The 16651-nt window shown below is 39.2% G+C and overlaps 1 protein-coding gene across 5 annotated transcripts in view; it reads right to left on the reverse strand.

The window, feature by feature from the left end:
* Nucleotides 1–16651, reverse strand: part of agtpbp1 (ATP/GTP binding protein 1) — a 36497-nt gene that overhangs the window by 13136 nt on the left and 6710 nt on the right. For all 5 annotated transcript variants that reach the window (XM_036578583.1, XM_036578584.1, XM_036578582.1 and 2 more), the window contains 14 exons: nt 12533–12600; nt 12359–12422; nt 11636–11782; nt 10606–10737; nt 10161–10254; nt 9978–10015; nt 8471–8679; nt 6480–6657; nt 3685–3785; nt 3292–3408; nt 2468–2979; nt 1004–1087; nt 803–889; nt 164–312 (listed from right to left, as the gene is read on the reverse strand). In XM_036578583.1, the coding sequence (XP_036434476.1) occupies nt 164–312; nt 803–889; nt 1004–1087; nt 2468–2979; nt 3292–3408; nt 3685–3785; nt 6480–6657; nt 8471–8679; nt 9978–10015; nt 10161–10254; nt 10606–10737; nt 11636–11782; nt 12359–12422; nt 12533–12600 (1980 nt within the window). The remainder of the gene's footprint in view (nt 1–163; nt 313–802; nt 890–1003; nt 1088–2467; nt 2980–3291; nt 3409–3684; nt 3786–6479; nt 6658–8470; nt 8680–9977; nt 10016–10160; nt 10255–10605; nt 10738–11635; nt 11783–12358; nt 12423–12532; nt 12601–16651) is intronic.

Below are 16651 nucleotides of genomic sequence, written 5' to 3' on the forward strand. Positions count from 1 at the left end.
GGAAACCAACCATCTTGGCTGATGACTACATCTGGGATATGGGAAGAACTATGATAACTTAATTTTCCACCAAACTATTGCTTTAATTCACTCATTCTCTGCTAGGCTACTGCCAACATACCTCACAGCTAAGTGGTTTAGATGTAAAAGTACTCTGGCTTACCATAGTTGAACTGGCTGTTGGATTTTTCACAGTTGATGATGTTGAAACGATAGGGCACTCCCACACGCATGCCGCTCACCTCAAAGTAGAACCACTGGTGGTAGTGATTACTGTTGATGTCTGAGTTCAGCACCAAGTCATATTCAAACCTGTGGACATTTAATAACAGAATAAATAAAAACGAACACATTTAATGACAGTCAAATGTAATATTCTGCATATCGCTGCTGTTGAAACACACAAAACATTTTTGTTGTTTTTCTTTTTTCTCCATTTTTTTTCAATTTGAAAATGCCCGCTGCCTGTTGAACAGGCCATAACAAATTACTTGGAAGTCTGGTTACACTGACTTACATTGGAAGTAAAGTATGTTTTTTCATTATTTCTCTGAAATCATTTTGGAGATACGAAGTTTTGTTCTGACAGCAGTAATATTCTATCATTACTAATGCACGAATTTTCTTTGGATTGCCTATTATTAGAAAATATCCACAATATTTGAGGGATCACAATTATTACAGTTTAGAAATGTCATTCCTCCTATAAGAATCATGCACAATCAGACACTCAGTCAGGCTACAAACAAAAAAGACATAACATAAACTATATTGAAGGTCTATTAAATCAAACTGCACTTACTTTCTGACTTGAATTGCTTTCCGCAAGTTACCAGATTCAAACTGCGAGTTGAACTTCAGACACTCTCCGTCATCAATGACCGGGCAACTGAAAGTTAACAAAGGGCTTTTTAATTCAGTTAAAATATGGCACTGAGTACTTACTCATTTTTACTGCATGAAATGGATAAGGAAAAAAAAAGTTACAGAAATATCCACTGACCTCTGCAAATCAAGGTCATACACAACTTTGTCCAGGATATCAGTGGGGTGAATGAGTCTCTCAATGTCCTGGAAGATTTTTGACCTGTTACAAAAAATAGTTTTTAATGCGTTATAGTGTCAATCAAGTTCTAGTACTGCAAACAAAATCAAATTGTACTGCCAAAAACTGAAATTCATTAAGCAGTTTTACACAAAGATTAGTTTTGCTGGACTGCCATCAGCTGCACAGTATTATGGCATTATCTTGTATTATTTAGTACAGGCATTCTAGTCTACCTCTCTCCAGAGGTAGACGAAGTAGATTGTTTATCTACAAAGTTTACTACTACCACACCTACTACTACTAGTACTACTACTGCTCATAACTATGTTGATATAATGAGATATAATTAAGCAATAGAACACGAGAGGGAGTGTGTTATCGCAAAAATAACAGCGATTTGGTCTCGGCTCGTGCCGTAGATCATGACAGCTGTGATGTTATATGCGATAACACACGACCTCGGGTGTTCCATTGCTTTTATGCAATAGTTAAATAAATAAATAAAGAAATAAATAAATTGGGCTGTGAACGCGGCATTTAAAATGTTTTAATGTTCGCAATTCCTTCTGCCAAATTATAGTCCCTTAACGAGCAGCTCGTTGCTACATCACAGCAATGAACTCCGCTCACTCACTGCACACCCAGCAGTTCGTTCTCCAGCTCCTTACACTAAATTCCGAAACTCTCATTACCACTGAGCAGCTTTTTTGTTTTTTACTGCGGCAGTTTTATGGCTCAGTCTGATTTGGTCAGACTCTGAAGATGAGACTAAAAGTTTGGCGAATGGTATTTGGTTAATTTCTGGCTGATTCCAGGTTGTTCAGGTGTTCTTCTGTCACAGCTGCTGACTGAAAAGCTGCTCAGTGGTAATAACAGTTCGGGAATTTAGTGTAGTCCCATCTTTAGAGTCTGACCAAATCGGCTGTCGGTCAAATGTAAATGCTAAATAACTTTGGGCTAACTTCTCACCTTGCCAGTAGTGCCAGTAAGCACAGATAAACATGAAATACTCAATGCTGTGTTACTGTACCAGTTATATTAAGAGTTTTTTTTTTTCAATGATGTTTGATGTTCAATGATATTGAATAATGATTGATAATGAATAATGGATGTTTCCTGCTTTCTTTTCATTGTTAGCCTTACGTTAGCCTACTTTTGGCATATGACCATGTGGAAAACAACATTGCTTCATTTAATTAAGCGCATACCGCCACCTGCTGTTTTACTCAGATGAAGACTATCTATGCCAGTCAGTCAGTCGGTTCAGTCAGTCAGTCAGTGACTCAGTAACTGGTGTTGTACTGTTACTTATGTCTAATGCAAAACAAAAAGATGGCGATGAAAAGATGGAAAAAAGAACGGCAACCACCCAAAAAGGATTCCAAAAACATCTAAAGCGGCACTTTACTGTCTACTTACCTCTGCACCCCATAAACTCTCTCTACAATATGCTCCCGAAAGTTGGGCGCCACGTGACCGAAATAATCCGGGTAGGCCACTTCTGTGTAGCCAGGCACAGAGCGTGTCCCCTTCACCATCTCCAGGTACAGGTCAGGGTCATGCAGAGGCAGAAGGGCAGCTGTGTCAGGCACCTCCAGCACCGCCTGCTCCCCACTCTCCTCCTGAGGCCCCTCCCCTCCGCAGCCTCCATTCACTGACTCAGAGGCGTCCAGCAGCAGCTGGCTGAGGCCCTGCACAAGCTCGAGCTCTAGCTTGCTCTCCGGAGCTTTGGAGATGGAGATGCTGTCCAGGTCCACTGGAGCATCTTTGAGCCGGGGCGGCTCCCCTTTGTCTGGCCGTGGGGGTTTGTTTCTGGGGTCAGTCAAAGGTCCAGGTGTGGAGCGAGCTGTGGGTATGATGATAGACCGGAGGGGCTTTGGGGCATCGGGAGCAGAGTGGGATGTAGATTTACTGCCCTCAAATTCACAGTCCTGAAAGAGAGGAAAGGGCTCACTGTAGTGAGAGGTCAACAGATCAGTTAAGACATGTTTGGTGTCTGAAACTACACTGGAGCTACAAGACTAAGGCAGCTAACAAGTAATGGAAGCTTATAACCAACTAGTTAACATTAGTGGGGTTCTATAGCCCTCTCGTTGACGCTTGGCATTGGGCATGGTGACCTTAGGTCATGTTCGGGTGCTCCAAAGCTTCCCATTCTATCAGCAAGTTTTTGTATTGTTTGGATTGAAATGAAGTGAACTGTGTATAAATGCATGTTAATGCAAATATACAAAAGCCTTTACCTGAAAATCCTCAGAGAACTCCCGAAAAAAGCGCTCATAAACTCTCAGTTCCTCAAACGGGCGTGTGAGAACCTGCCTGGGTCGTAGTTTGTTGATATCAGTCTCGATGTCGTCATTCTGCAGAAAATTACAGACAATTTCCTCAAGTTGTATATAAGAGGTTTTGGTTGTATGTGGTTGTATTGCTACACATAGTGAAGGGACTCTACAGATTCAGTGAAATCTATGACATGGTGAAACACTTATTGAAACACTTTCTGGTCTAGACACATATAGAACATAGCACAGGAACATTTTAACAAGATTAAGACAGTATATAAACATACTGAGCAAATTTTCAAAGTGAGCTTTGTACTGTCAGCGTAAATGTTGCTCTATTAGGGAGGAAATCACCTGTGCCCTATGGTCCTTCTCATCCTCTTCAGTCTCTGTATCATTTTCCGTGTCGACCTCCGTGTCTTCATTGTCGTCACTCTCATCCACAACGTCATCCACTGAAGCATGAAAGACGACATTCTATCACACACTGATATTTATTATTTATGTAGCCAAGGGCCAAATCCTACACTCTTCTTGCACTTTATTTTTCACCAGAGGTCCAATTACAAGATTTGTGTAAGTTTTGTATTTAAAATAATTCATTCATACATGACTATTTCCCAAAGTCTTTTTATCCCTAAGAATTAAAAAAGACTGTTTTCGCTACTGTGCCTTTAAGATTGTTATGTAAATGACATCTGTTCGGACCAGCTGCCCTGTATAGTGCCCCATTCAAAAAGGAGTCCGTAGGCTGAATAGGCAGAAATGTGTAGATGCATTAGTTTTGGTGTCATTGCAAAAAAATCTATTCAAAACAGTCTGTTTTTGTGGCTTAATTGCCATATATAAATTATTACCTAAAACTTTAATTTAAAAAAAATAATGAAACTTTGGACTTCCATGGTATGGGCCCTGTAAGCAGTACAATAAAGCGCTCATAAGGATAGTGTGTCAGGCATTATACATGTATTACTAACACCTTTCCACTAGAGATGGAATGATCAATCTGCTACGTATCGGATATTTCTCTAACTTAGCCGATCCTAAGAGCTGATTAGTGATGTAAAACACATGAGCCATATTTAAAGAGCATTTCAGAGTGAAAAGAATAGAGGTTAAAATGTTGAGTTGTCTTCACTCTACCTGAGTTAAAAAAAAAAAAACATAGTGCAGGAAGCCTATATGCAAGTAACCCACAATCCTTTCAGGCTAGGTCATTAATAAGACTATAAGCAAGAGCTGACTGCAATTTGGAGACAGTCCCACCTCACCCTAGTTATTGTTGCTACATCCATCTAACGTTCAGTACAAGTTACCTGTAACACTTGTTCTGATAGAGTGTTATTTTTGCAGGATTTTGTCATGTTACAAATCACTACTGGCACATCTAAGTGAGATGAAAGTGCTGCAAAGCCTCACACTGCGTAAGCGGTAAAACACAGTGGTAATGCCTTGTTTATGTCATTGTGATGCTCTTAACATTACAGTAAATGTGGCAGTGTGTGACATTATTCTGGCCCATCATCTTTTACTCAAGGTCTTTCAGTAAACTTTAAAGAAACAATACAAACAATGGCATGTGTATGAGTGCAATAATATATATCTTTAGTATGGTCTCCTGTGGCATTTAATGCAAAACCTTTTCAGCTTCAGCAACGAAATAAAAACAGCACCACCTTCCAGATGATGAGGATAGTGTGTCAGGCATTATACACGTATTACTAACACCTTTCCACTAGAGATGGAACGATCAATCTGCTACGTATCGGATATTTCTCTAACTTAGCCGATCCTAAGAGCTAATTAGTGATGTAAAACACATGAGCCATATTTAAAGAGCATTTCAGAGTGAAAAGAATAGAGGTTAAAATGTTGAGTTGTCTTCACTCTACCTGAGTTAAAAAAAAAAAAACATAGTGCAGGAAGCCTATATGCAAGTAACCCACAATCCTTTCAGGCTAGGTCATTAATAAGACTATAAGCAAGAGCTGACTGCAATTTGGAGACAGTCCCACCTCACCCTAGTTATTGTTGCTACATCCATCTAACGTTCAGTACAAGTTACCTGTAACACTTGTTCTGATAGAGTGTTATTTTTGCAGGATTTTGTCATGTTACAAATCACTACTGGCACATCTAAGTGAGATGAAAGTGCTGCAAAGCCTCACACTGCGTAAGCGGTAAAACACAGTGGTAATGCCTTGTTTATGTCATTGTGATGCTCTTAACATCACAGTAAATGTGGCAGTGTGTGACATTATTCTGGCCCATCATCTTTTACTCAAGGTCTTTCAGTAAACTTTAAAGAAACAATACAAACAATGGCATGTGTATGAGTGCAATAATATATATCTTTAGTATGGTCTCCTGTGGCACTTAATGCAAAACCTTTTCAGCTTCAGCAACGAAATAAAAACAGCACCACCTTCCAGATGATGAGGATAGTGTGTCAGGCATTATACACGTATTACTAACACCTTTCCACTAGAGATGGAACGATCAATCTGCTACGTATCGGATATTTCTCTAACTTAGCCGATCCTAAGAGCTGATTAGTGATGTAAAACACATAAGCCATATTTAAGGATTGCTGCAGCCCTGCGCAAGGCTCTTTGGTCACAGGACCCTGCAGTTCCTTGTTCAAACGCTAGATGGAAATCCAGGCTTTTGACTGGGGGACTAAAGGCCTATTTATATAGAGTTTGATTTTTACAGATGAAAGAAAAAAATAAAACGCATGCCAAGTTTTGAAAATTAACATACGTATATTAACGCCATACTTTGTGTGAACAGGCCTTAACAGTCCAGCCCAGCCCTTGATCCCCATTGGCCAATCACAGTGAAATCACTGATCGGTATCGGCCCCAAAAAACACTGATCAGTCCATCTCTACTTTCCACCATTTCTTAGTCTAATAACTGTGACTAATTAACTGCCACCGCCGTTCTCACTGCAGGTTTGTTTTGAGTACTGTGGAAGTTTTTCCTCCGCTTGATGGAGGAAGGAACATTTAGAGATATTTGCAATTGCTTGACAGGTATCAATCTTAATTTTGCAAGTAGTCAATTAACTTTCAATTAACCAGTTTGGTTAAATAAAGGTAAAAAATAAAGAGTACAAATGGTTGCATGTGTGTATTCGTGTCTTACCCCCTGGTGGCTGGCTGTAGAGTTGAGCGACTGGTCCACTGGCTGGAACATGTGGTAGTGGGTGGTGAAATACACTCTTAATGGTGGGCAGAGGCAGGCGATTCTTTGGGAAGCATTTTCTCATGATCAGGCTGGAAGTGTTTACTAAAGGATCCAGAGTCCGAACAGGCAAACACTCCTGCTCAACAGAAACACATATCACAATCTGCTTCAGTGGCATTCTAGAAAAAACTGTGTTACCACTCTAACTATAAAACCCACAACATTAAAATGATGTTCAAATTTAAAGTGGGAATTCACTTTTACATTCCAATTACACTCCCAGACGAAAAGATTCTGAATGGTCACCGGGGTGGTACCCCCAACTCCGTGGGGAACCCACAACTCCTTCTAGGCCTTAAGATAAGAAATAATAATTTCTGGGAACTAAGTAAAAAATTACAAGGCTGTAATTTTTAGTTCATTTTTATTCAATCAGTTTTGTATTCGATATAACTATGCTTGTATTTAAATTCTGCAAGTATTAGGGTACTACTCTTGTTTCACTATAAAGGTTTGGATGGAAATTCTTAAAAAGCCGAGCAGAAGATTAGACAATCAAGAATTGTTTTTTCTCAGTGGTGTCTAGGTAGATACAGCTAAGCGAGCTCTCCTTTTGGTTACAGTCACTAACTTAATTTAAGCAGCAGCCTAATGAGTGGGATGTTAGAAATGGAAAACAGTGGCAGCTCTACACCAGGCCTCTCTACTGAAAGAGTCACTGTGAAACTGCTACAAGGCAAAATATATGCTAATATTTCACAAGCTTTAAGCAAAACGTGTGTCTTTTAGGAGCTTCAAATGTCTGTATTTAATCCAGAACTGCCAAAAAGTATTCATGTGAATAGTCGTTAGCTTAGCGCTTACAAACAGCTAGAATCCCCTTAGGGTACTACCAGAAATTAGCATCAGCATAGCAGTGGATCTTTTCCTTATATTTTGACATTTCTGGCCCAAATTGTAGGCCTGGCACTAATAGTCAGTTGCCTCAAGGATACGTCTTCAGCACCTTTAGTTAGGCAACATAATTGTTCTATATTCCATTGCAGTTATAACTTTTTAAGTTGCATTAACTCCATACATCCTGTCTTGACTCTACACTTTTTATGTGCTATGAGAAAGTGAATGTAATGTACCTTCAAGGTACACAACTGAACCTTAATGAGGGTACATTTACAGTGTTTGGAGCTCATAGGACAAAAGTTAACAATTCGATAGCTGCAGAAAATCAGATTTTGTCAGTAATCCGATCAACCAGTTTGCATGCACTTGAGCAATTAGATAACAGGAAAACTCCAGGAATTAATTGGATTTCTGCTTTGCAACTGGCCAATAACCTCACAGAAGAAGCTGTGATGTAAACACAATGCAAAACTTCATGCCACTGCTTTTTTTAATAGCGCCACTTTACCTGAAAATATGAACATACATCACCTAGAAGATGAACAATATTTAAATTCTGCATTTTGTCAAGCATGTATTTGGTTTCAGCGCCGCTCCAAAAGTGTTTTGTTGCCATCTTGCGGGTGCTGTGTTAAACGCTGCTTGCTTATTCGCGGTACCGCGGTCTGTTTTTGCACATGCACAGATTGAGAAATCTGAAAGAAATCTGATTAAGAGTTAATTACTGAGCTGAAATCCAGCTCTTTTTATCAGATTTCTTAATCGGATATTTCAACCTTACTAAGATCTAAGAAATCAGACTATGCTGTTTACATGACAATTTGAATAATCAGATAAGTGCAGAAATCCAATTATGATCAGATTATTGGGTGCATGTAAACGTACCCACTATAGGTTTCATTAAACCTGACGAACAGATTCAACGTGCCCTAAAAATTATTCAGCTTTCAAGCACTTTAAATGCTTCATGTTTTTTTTCCACAAAACCCTGTTCAAAACATTGTTAAACTATACTAGAGTCAACTACAATGAAGAGCATAATTCCTTACAGTTGAGGTGTTATAGAGAATTCTCATTCCATCAGCATCAATGAAGGCCTTCCTGCCCAGCTTAATGTTGGTGATGTGTTTTATGCATCCCAGAATGCTCTTGCGAATCAGCATGTGTCTGTGGCGGGTGTCGTTGCGGTGCCAGTCCTGATATATGGCCAGCAGAGCAGGCACATGTGCCCTATCCACTGCCCGCCGGGCATTCATCTCTAATAAATAAAGAAGAAAAAGGAAGGCCTAACTGACAGGAACGGTAGTGTATATACAAACATACAATATTAATCTAGTGCCTTATCCAAACAACATTCTTCTTTACCCTACATCTGAGATAATTAATATAATTACTATTCTTAAACTCAAATAAGCAAAAAGGAAAAAAACTGATATTGTAGGGTTCATATTTAGCAAATAACCGTGTAATAAACACATTCTGTGTAATGTATGCAAAAAACACTACATGGTTTACATAAGAAGTTACAGTAAAATATTAAGCTTATCTAAAGAGCAACATTTCATATTCTATACCATGATTTATGAATATAATTACACATTAAACTGTAATAAACAAAAAAGAAAAAGTACACAATATATGCAAAAATGTTTTATATATAACATTTTATATATAAAGTCACAGTAATGTACTGCCTGTTCTAAACAAACATCTGTATTCTATACCATCTATAATTAAGATAATTATGCATAAAACTGTCATAAACAGGAAGGAAAAAGCCTAACATATACAGTGAAGTTCGTAAGTACGGAAAACACCTGTAATAAACCCAATCAATAATTTATGCAATACAGGTATAGTTACAGTAATGTGCTAAACTAAACTATAAACTATATTTTCACATTTATATGCTACAGTATGTATATATCTATTGGTACAATCAAACAAAGTCAACATCATAAAAATCTAATAATACAGGGTGATTCAAAAAGATTCATCTGATTTCAAAATGATTTATTTCACTTGTAAATTGCAAATGGTTAAAGTGAGCATAAAGTTTATTATGTAATTTTACAAGAGCTCAATATGAACCTCCTCCAGCTGTACGGACAACATCAACACCACAATCAAATTCATCCTATACTCGATTGAGCATGTCGGGTGTCACTGTACTCACGGCTCTTTCAGTGTGATTTCGGAGATCATCCAGTGTTGTGGAACCAACGATGAACGCTCTGAGCTGTTGGAGGTTCACTACTGACGAAAATCACGTTGCACAGTTATGACGGATTCACTCTTATTGAAGTGGAGAACACAAAACACTTTCTGCTCAGGGGTCGCCATCTCCTCACAGACTGAAGGGAGCCATCTTCTGGTGACAGTCAGAAACTCTATGACCCCCTCTTTCAATTGGTATGTGATTGGTTCCTAGGTGCCTCACGGTTGTAAAAATATGGTGCTTTGAAATCGGATGAATCTTTTTGAATTACCCTGTATACTCAACTACAGGGATCCATAATTCAACAGATGAGAATGGAGTCACCCAAGGCTACTTACTTGATTTCAGCAACGCTGCCAAAGTATCAAGCGCCACCCTGTGATCAAATTAAAGTGACAAATAATACATCCAGCTTCTAAGATCTACACAGACTGAGTAGTGGTAAAAATGAGTATTAGGAATTGGGAAAATGGGCACTGTGCATAAAAAGGGCCGTTTGCGAAATGTTGGCCCATACGTACTTCAGCAGAGTGGTGTTTTTTTTGCTGTATGGTCCAATGACTTTAAACATCAGCTCCACAACTCCACTCTTCCCCAGTGATACAGCATTCACTGCTACAAGCCAGATAGAGAAACAATTAAGCTTTAGAAACCAACCACAGTAACCATTCACAACTAAACTAAAATCAAATGGCAACACGAAAATGAACCTCATGTTCTAGACAGATATCCACCAGAATTCCATCAACTCTAAACATTGTTACAGTTTGCAATACAGACTCCTCCTCATGCACACAATATACGATCTTGAACATGCTGTAATTCCATGATACATCATTGGAAATGTATTACAATTACAATTTGATTGTGTTTTCCACATGAATGATAAAAGTTTGTCTGACAACGTAACACATTTTGAGTCCATATTCTACATTTTGTATAGTTTGTATGTATTCTTGCACTCACAGTTGCTGGAGTAGACTCGGAGAACCTGTAAACATGGCAGCAGGAGTTTGTGGTTCTGCAGGTTCTGTTTTAGTAGATTCACTGTCACATTCAGAGCCCCATTCAGACGTGCTTTAATTCCAAACTTCCTGTCTGCAGAGGGAGGAAAAAAGGATGCAGTACTGTAATAATAATAATAATAATCATCATCATCATCATAATAATCATAATAATAATCATAAGAAGAAGAATAGTATAAAAAAATAAACATAATAGTATAAACACCATAAAATAGAATAAGAAGTTTACTTTTCAGTGTCAGAAAAAAGCAGACAACATTTAACAGAAAATGACACATACGTCTCAACAACTAAACACAATATTAAATATAATACTAAATCCACCTCTATTTAATCTGTCCACTATTTACTTTTGTGCACCCTACTGCCACTTTAGCTCTTCCATCCTTCCAATCTTTAAACCAACCAGCTCCAGCTCTGTCCTTCCAACAAAAGCCTTTCCAAAAGGCCATTTGACTGGGATAATTCGGATCATTACAAGCAGAAAATGCAACCAACGTCTAAGACTGAACTTTGGAGGTTTGGAAGAATATCCCTGCAGATTTCTTTGAAAAACTGAAAGATGAATGGAAGCTGTAATAAAGGCAGAAGTGGACACACAAAACACCGAAAAATGTATATTATATTTTGTTGTTGAGGCATCTTTGTAATTCTCTTTTAATTCTGTGTCTGCTTTTTTTACTCAAGCTGAAAAATAAACTGGTACTTAACAGCTACCTTGACTGGAAATTAACAAATGAAAAGGTGGTCTCTGACATTTGCACACTGCTGTACATACACAACTGATCATGCAAATTAATTGATGAATTATCAGTTATCGATAACGTGGACTCAGATAATCCTCTCATACAAACTTTACTCACTGGAATTTTGGAGGAGTCTCATTATTCTTCCAGGGGGTACAAAATAAACTCTAAACTGTGATTAGCACGTGTTGCATTGGTAGTTGTTGACTGTGGGGGGTTTTTTACCTTTAGGTCCGACTTTGGCCAGTAGAGAATGTAACTGGAGCATGAGGTCTTCACTGGGAGAAGTTTCTTTTCCAGATTGGACGAGTAGCTGCAGAAGGATGGCTGTTCCTCCTTTAGATACGAACACTCCGACCCTGCGGCCCCCGCCTACAGCACCAAACACAATACAGGATTCAGCAGAGATAAACAGCCGATTGATTTAGCGGACCAAAGTCAACTAGCAGTTGTCTAATTTCCTCTTGTCTGATTACTCTTCCATGGGGTAAACCCCTAAATATATTTTTCATATAGTCTAAATTACAGCTGCAAAACTTTCCACTCACAGTTTTCAGAATAAAAGCTCACCTCCATTTCTCTTTTTCATGCCCTTGTCTGTTTTCCCCATAGACGTGCAGGGAGTGTTTTTCCTCTTCTCCTATTTTCACACCTTTTAATTTAAAGCCACCAAACTTACTGTGGAGGTTCTCAGCACTGATGCAAAGTACTCAGTGGCTTTTTACACCTTTAGCCCTCCTTAATCCCCTATAAACTAATATATATATATATATAAAGTCCTATGTCTCTTGCACCACATACCAATTAAAATGAATCCAGTCCAAAAGTTTCTCGTTTTATCTACACATTATTACCACACATCAGTCACACAGCACTGGAAGGCAGCAAGGTCATTCAGAGTCAAGAGCTAAAACAGCCCTGTTAAATCTGCCAGACATAGAAACCCACCCACTGTCAGCAGTTCATTCAGAATACACAGGATGTTCAGAATCGTCTGCAAGTCCCGTGTGTTCTGTAAAAGATTACAGGTGGTCAGTTTTGCAACATGAGCTTTGCAAAGCATTCAGACTATCATGGAAAGGTAAAGTCATTTGGAGTCTTTACACAAGGGAGTGAGCTTACCTCTAGAGAAGAGAGAATGACCTCCATCCCACTGGAGCCTTTGGTCATGATCTCTTTACGGGTCTTCTCTGAAACAGAACAGCAGGAAAGCTGTTAGTTACACACTAATCATTTCTATGCTAAAACAAAACTAACCAATGGATTAGTAGTCAGTTTATAGCAATACAGCCAACAGCAACTGAATCAGTCCTGCAGTGGCACCCTGATGTAAAGACTCTGGAGCTGTGGAAACAAGTTCTCTGGAGTGATCACGCTTCACTAACTTGCAGCCTGTGGGACGGAACTGCGCTTTGTAAGTGCCCGGAGAACGCTACCTACCAGAACACACAGTGCCAACAGTGAAGTTTGGTGGAGGAGGGATAATGATCTGGGGCTGTGTTTCAGGGTTTAGGGCTTGGCCCCTTAGTTCCAGTGAAGGGTGAAGTTAATGCTACAGCATACCACAACATTTTAGACAATTATATGCTTCCAGTTTTTAAGAGAAGGCCCCAGCATGACTGTGGCCCTGTGCACAAAGCAAGGTCCAGAAAGACACAGTTTTATGAGTTTGGTGTGGAAGAACTCCAGTAACCTGCACTGAGCCCTGATCTCAACCCCACTGAACACCTTTGGGATGAACTAAAACGTTGATTGCGAGTCGGGCCTTCTTGTCCAACATGAGTTTCTGACCTCACAAATGCTTTTTTGAGTGAATGAGCATAAATTCCCACAGATGCACTCCAAAATCTTGTGGAAAGCTTCTCAGAGGACTGTTATGGCAGCAAAGGGGAGGCCAACTCCATATTATGCCCAAAGTTTTGTAATATGATGTCTAGTTGCAGTGAGTGTACTGTTTCTTTCCAGCTAAACACGGTGCATTTATCAGCTTCAGTGGTTGCCAATTGAACATTTGTGGTGGCATTCCACTGTGAGTGCAGTATAAACTATTACTGGTCATCTACATTAGATTCGTAACTCCAGGACAACACCAAAGAGGTAAAAACCTAAAAACACCAAACATACCTACATTTTGCACGTTTCAAAGGCGTAGTCAAGTTTCAGTCAAGAAATGTGCTCAGGCAACAGTCTTTGAAATCCAAGAGTCCAGTAGCATTCTTGCAACGCCTTTCTCGATCATCTGAGCCATGTTGGTACGTTAACTCTCAGACCAGAGAAAAGAAAATGCCTTACTAGCAGTGAGCTAAAACAGCAAGTAAGCATTCCTTACGTGCTGAGTTTCAGTGTGTTGGCCATTAGAGCTAAAAAGAGGGTGCAAAACAAATAGGTCATAGAGGAGGGTACAAACACCTACAAACAAGGTCATAGCAGAGGGTAAGGGCTATAACAGAGAACTAGGCAACCAGAGTAGTAACCTCAAATAGCTTCCCACTGGACATACAGTACTCAGTCAAACTCAGGGACCACCCTTCATTTATTCAACTTTCAATCAAAACAGCTGTAGTGTGCAAGTTTTTCAGGAGATATTTCTGATGTGATCAGATATAAGACAAATACATGAGTTTCCAAAGCCTGAGCTCAAAAATAATTAAAAGATACAGAGAAAATGGGACTCCTAACAACCACCTGCAAGACCTGCTAGACCCCCAAAACTGTCACCATCACTGAGAAAAGGAAACAGACAAAAAAGAACATCTGCAAATCAAACAAATGAGCTGCAGGTGTTCTCAGAACACTGGACTGACCATCCCAGAGTCCAGACCTCAGCATCATTGAATACAGTTGAGATTACTTGGATCATGAGAAGCAGAAAATGCAACCAACTTCTAAGACTGAACTTTGGAGGTGTGGAAAAATATCCCTGCAGATTTCTTTTAGAAACTCAAAGCAAGTCTTTTGAAAAGAATGGAAGCTGTAATAAAGGCAAAGGGTGGACACACTAAATACTAAAAACAATATTATGTTTAGTTGTCAAAGCTTCTGTCAAATTCTCCATAAAATGTTTCCTGCTTTCATTCCTGAAGCTGAATAATGACTAACTTGTACTAAACAGCCATTATGACTTGACATTAAATAAATAAAGTGTGGATTCTGACTTTTGTACTGTATAAAGAATGTGGCTATTTGACATGTAGCCATTTACTCAGTTTTTGAAAGACTTGTACTATTTACAGACCATAATATTTTTACTTTTAATTAAGTATATTTGTGGGAAAATCTACTTTTATCTACTTTAATCTACGATTCCATTTTAGTTCTTCACATTTAGTTCCTAATTCTCCTTTTGTGCTTTATTTAATTCTGTCCTGTTGCTTTAGCACCTGTTCTGTTTTGCTGTTGCTCTCATTCCCCATTTTGTAGCTTTATCATTTTATTTTACATCAAAAGGATCCAACTAGACAGGAATCAGCACCTAACTAAGTTCATCTGGATGGTTCCACTGCAGTTCTATATGGACGTTTGGTTTAACCTGATACTTTTTTACTTCTGATAAAGTTGGCTCTGGAACCTTTTTTGTATCCTTGAAGTAACAAGATGTTTACTTGAGTTTGTGTTTAGTTGCTGTAACACACCTCTGAGGATAAACTTGACGTTAGCCATGTGTTGACATCGCTAGCACACGATGACAAGCGCTATAAATAGCGGAAGAAGCACAATGGAAACGTCCTCCATTTCATCACATCTCCACAGACGCGACACAGCAACAGAAACATCCAGCACTGCCCAGCTTTAAAACAACTGCAGATATACTGCCCAAAGTGACCAACGTTACTGACCAAGGCTCAGAAAATTGAGCTTCTACAACAGACACAATAAAAAGACCACCAAACAGAGAGCAGAGAGATTAAATCATTAATCACTTCCAAATCTTATGATTTAAGAGAGAGAGAGTGAGAGTGAGAGAGAGAGAGAGAGAGAGAGAGAGAGAGAGAGAAAGACATGTACACAGACAGAGACAAACAGAGTCATGCACACAGATAAAGAAAGCAAGAGAGGAAGACAGGCACAGAGAGAGAGCGAAAGACCCAGAAAGAGAGATAGAGAGAGAGAGAGAGAGAGAGAGAGAGAGAGAGAGAGAGAGAGAGAGAGAGAGAGAGAGAGAGAGGCACAGAGACAGAGAGATAGACAGAGAGACATGCACACCCACAGAGAGAGAGAGAGAGAGAGAGAGAGAGACAGAGAGAGAGACAGAGAGAGTGAGAGACAAGCAGACAAAGAGAGTGACACATACAGAGAAACAAAAAATGAGGGAGATAGAGAGACAAATAAACAGAGACAGAAAGAAAGAAAGAGATTGACAGACAAACAGAAAGAGAGCAAGAGACAGTAAGAGGGAGAGGGACATACAAACAGACATGGAAAAAACAAACACTAATTTTGTACATGATATACAGTCACATTGATAAAATTAACTGAATACACAAAAGAGAGTAATACAAAGTGAGAGAGAGAGAGAGAGAGAGAGAGAGAGAGAGAGAGAGAGAGAGAGAGAGAGAGAGAGAGAGAGAGAGAGAGAGAGAGAGAGAGTGTCTTCATGCAGTGAGATGAACATGTTACCCGCCTAAGCTGCTGATTTACAGACATAAATAAAAACATGCTGTGCAAATGAAATGCCGAGAATACAAGTGGTACACGAGCTGCTGGCCATTCAATCTCACAGCCACCCCAACATTCCCCACAACGCCCCCAACACCCCCCACCCCCCAATGCACTCACATGTGGAAAATAATCAGCACGCAACGTTCCAGAGGACCCGGTAGGAGTTTCAAGATGAAAATGAGTCCAGATTCACTACAGCAAATGAACAGAACCAAGGCAGGTATACGCAGTCGCATGCAAAAGTCTGAACACCCCGGTCAAATAACATCCCCTACAAGGGATATTTTTTGCATTTTTCCTGCTAATTTTAGTGCACAATTTATACTATTTGAGTTTAATGTCATGGAAAAAATAAAATAAAATAGAAAATGTACCTTAAATTTTGCACAGGCCACACTTTATGTTTCAATATTTTCAGCCACACTTTATTTGGATGGTCCCCTATAGATGCTCTACTTATACTATATTATATACTATAGCTACTTAAATCATTAACAAAATTTCTGGTCATTCTCATTATGGTTAGGGTTAGGGTTAGGAGTAGGTGTAGGTTTTGCCTTGAGGTTAAGGTTAGGGTAAGGT

The sequence above is a fragment of the Colossoma macropomum genome, unplaced genomic scaffold (genome assembly GCF_904425465.1).
Source record: "Colossoma macropomum unplaced genomic scaffold, Colossoma_macropomum, whole genome shotgun sequence".
Classification (NCBI taxonomy): domain Eukaryota; kingdom Metazoa; phylum Chordata; class Actinopteri; order Characiformes; family Serrasalmidae; genus Colossoma; species Colossoma macropomum.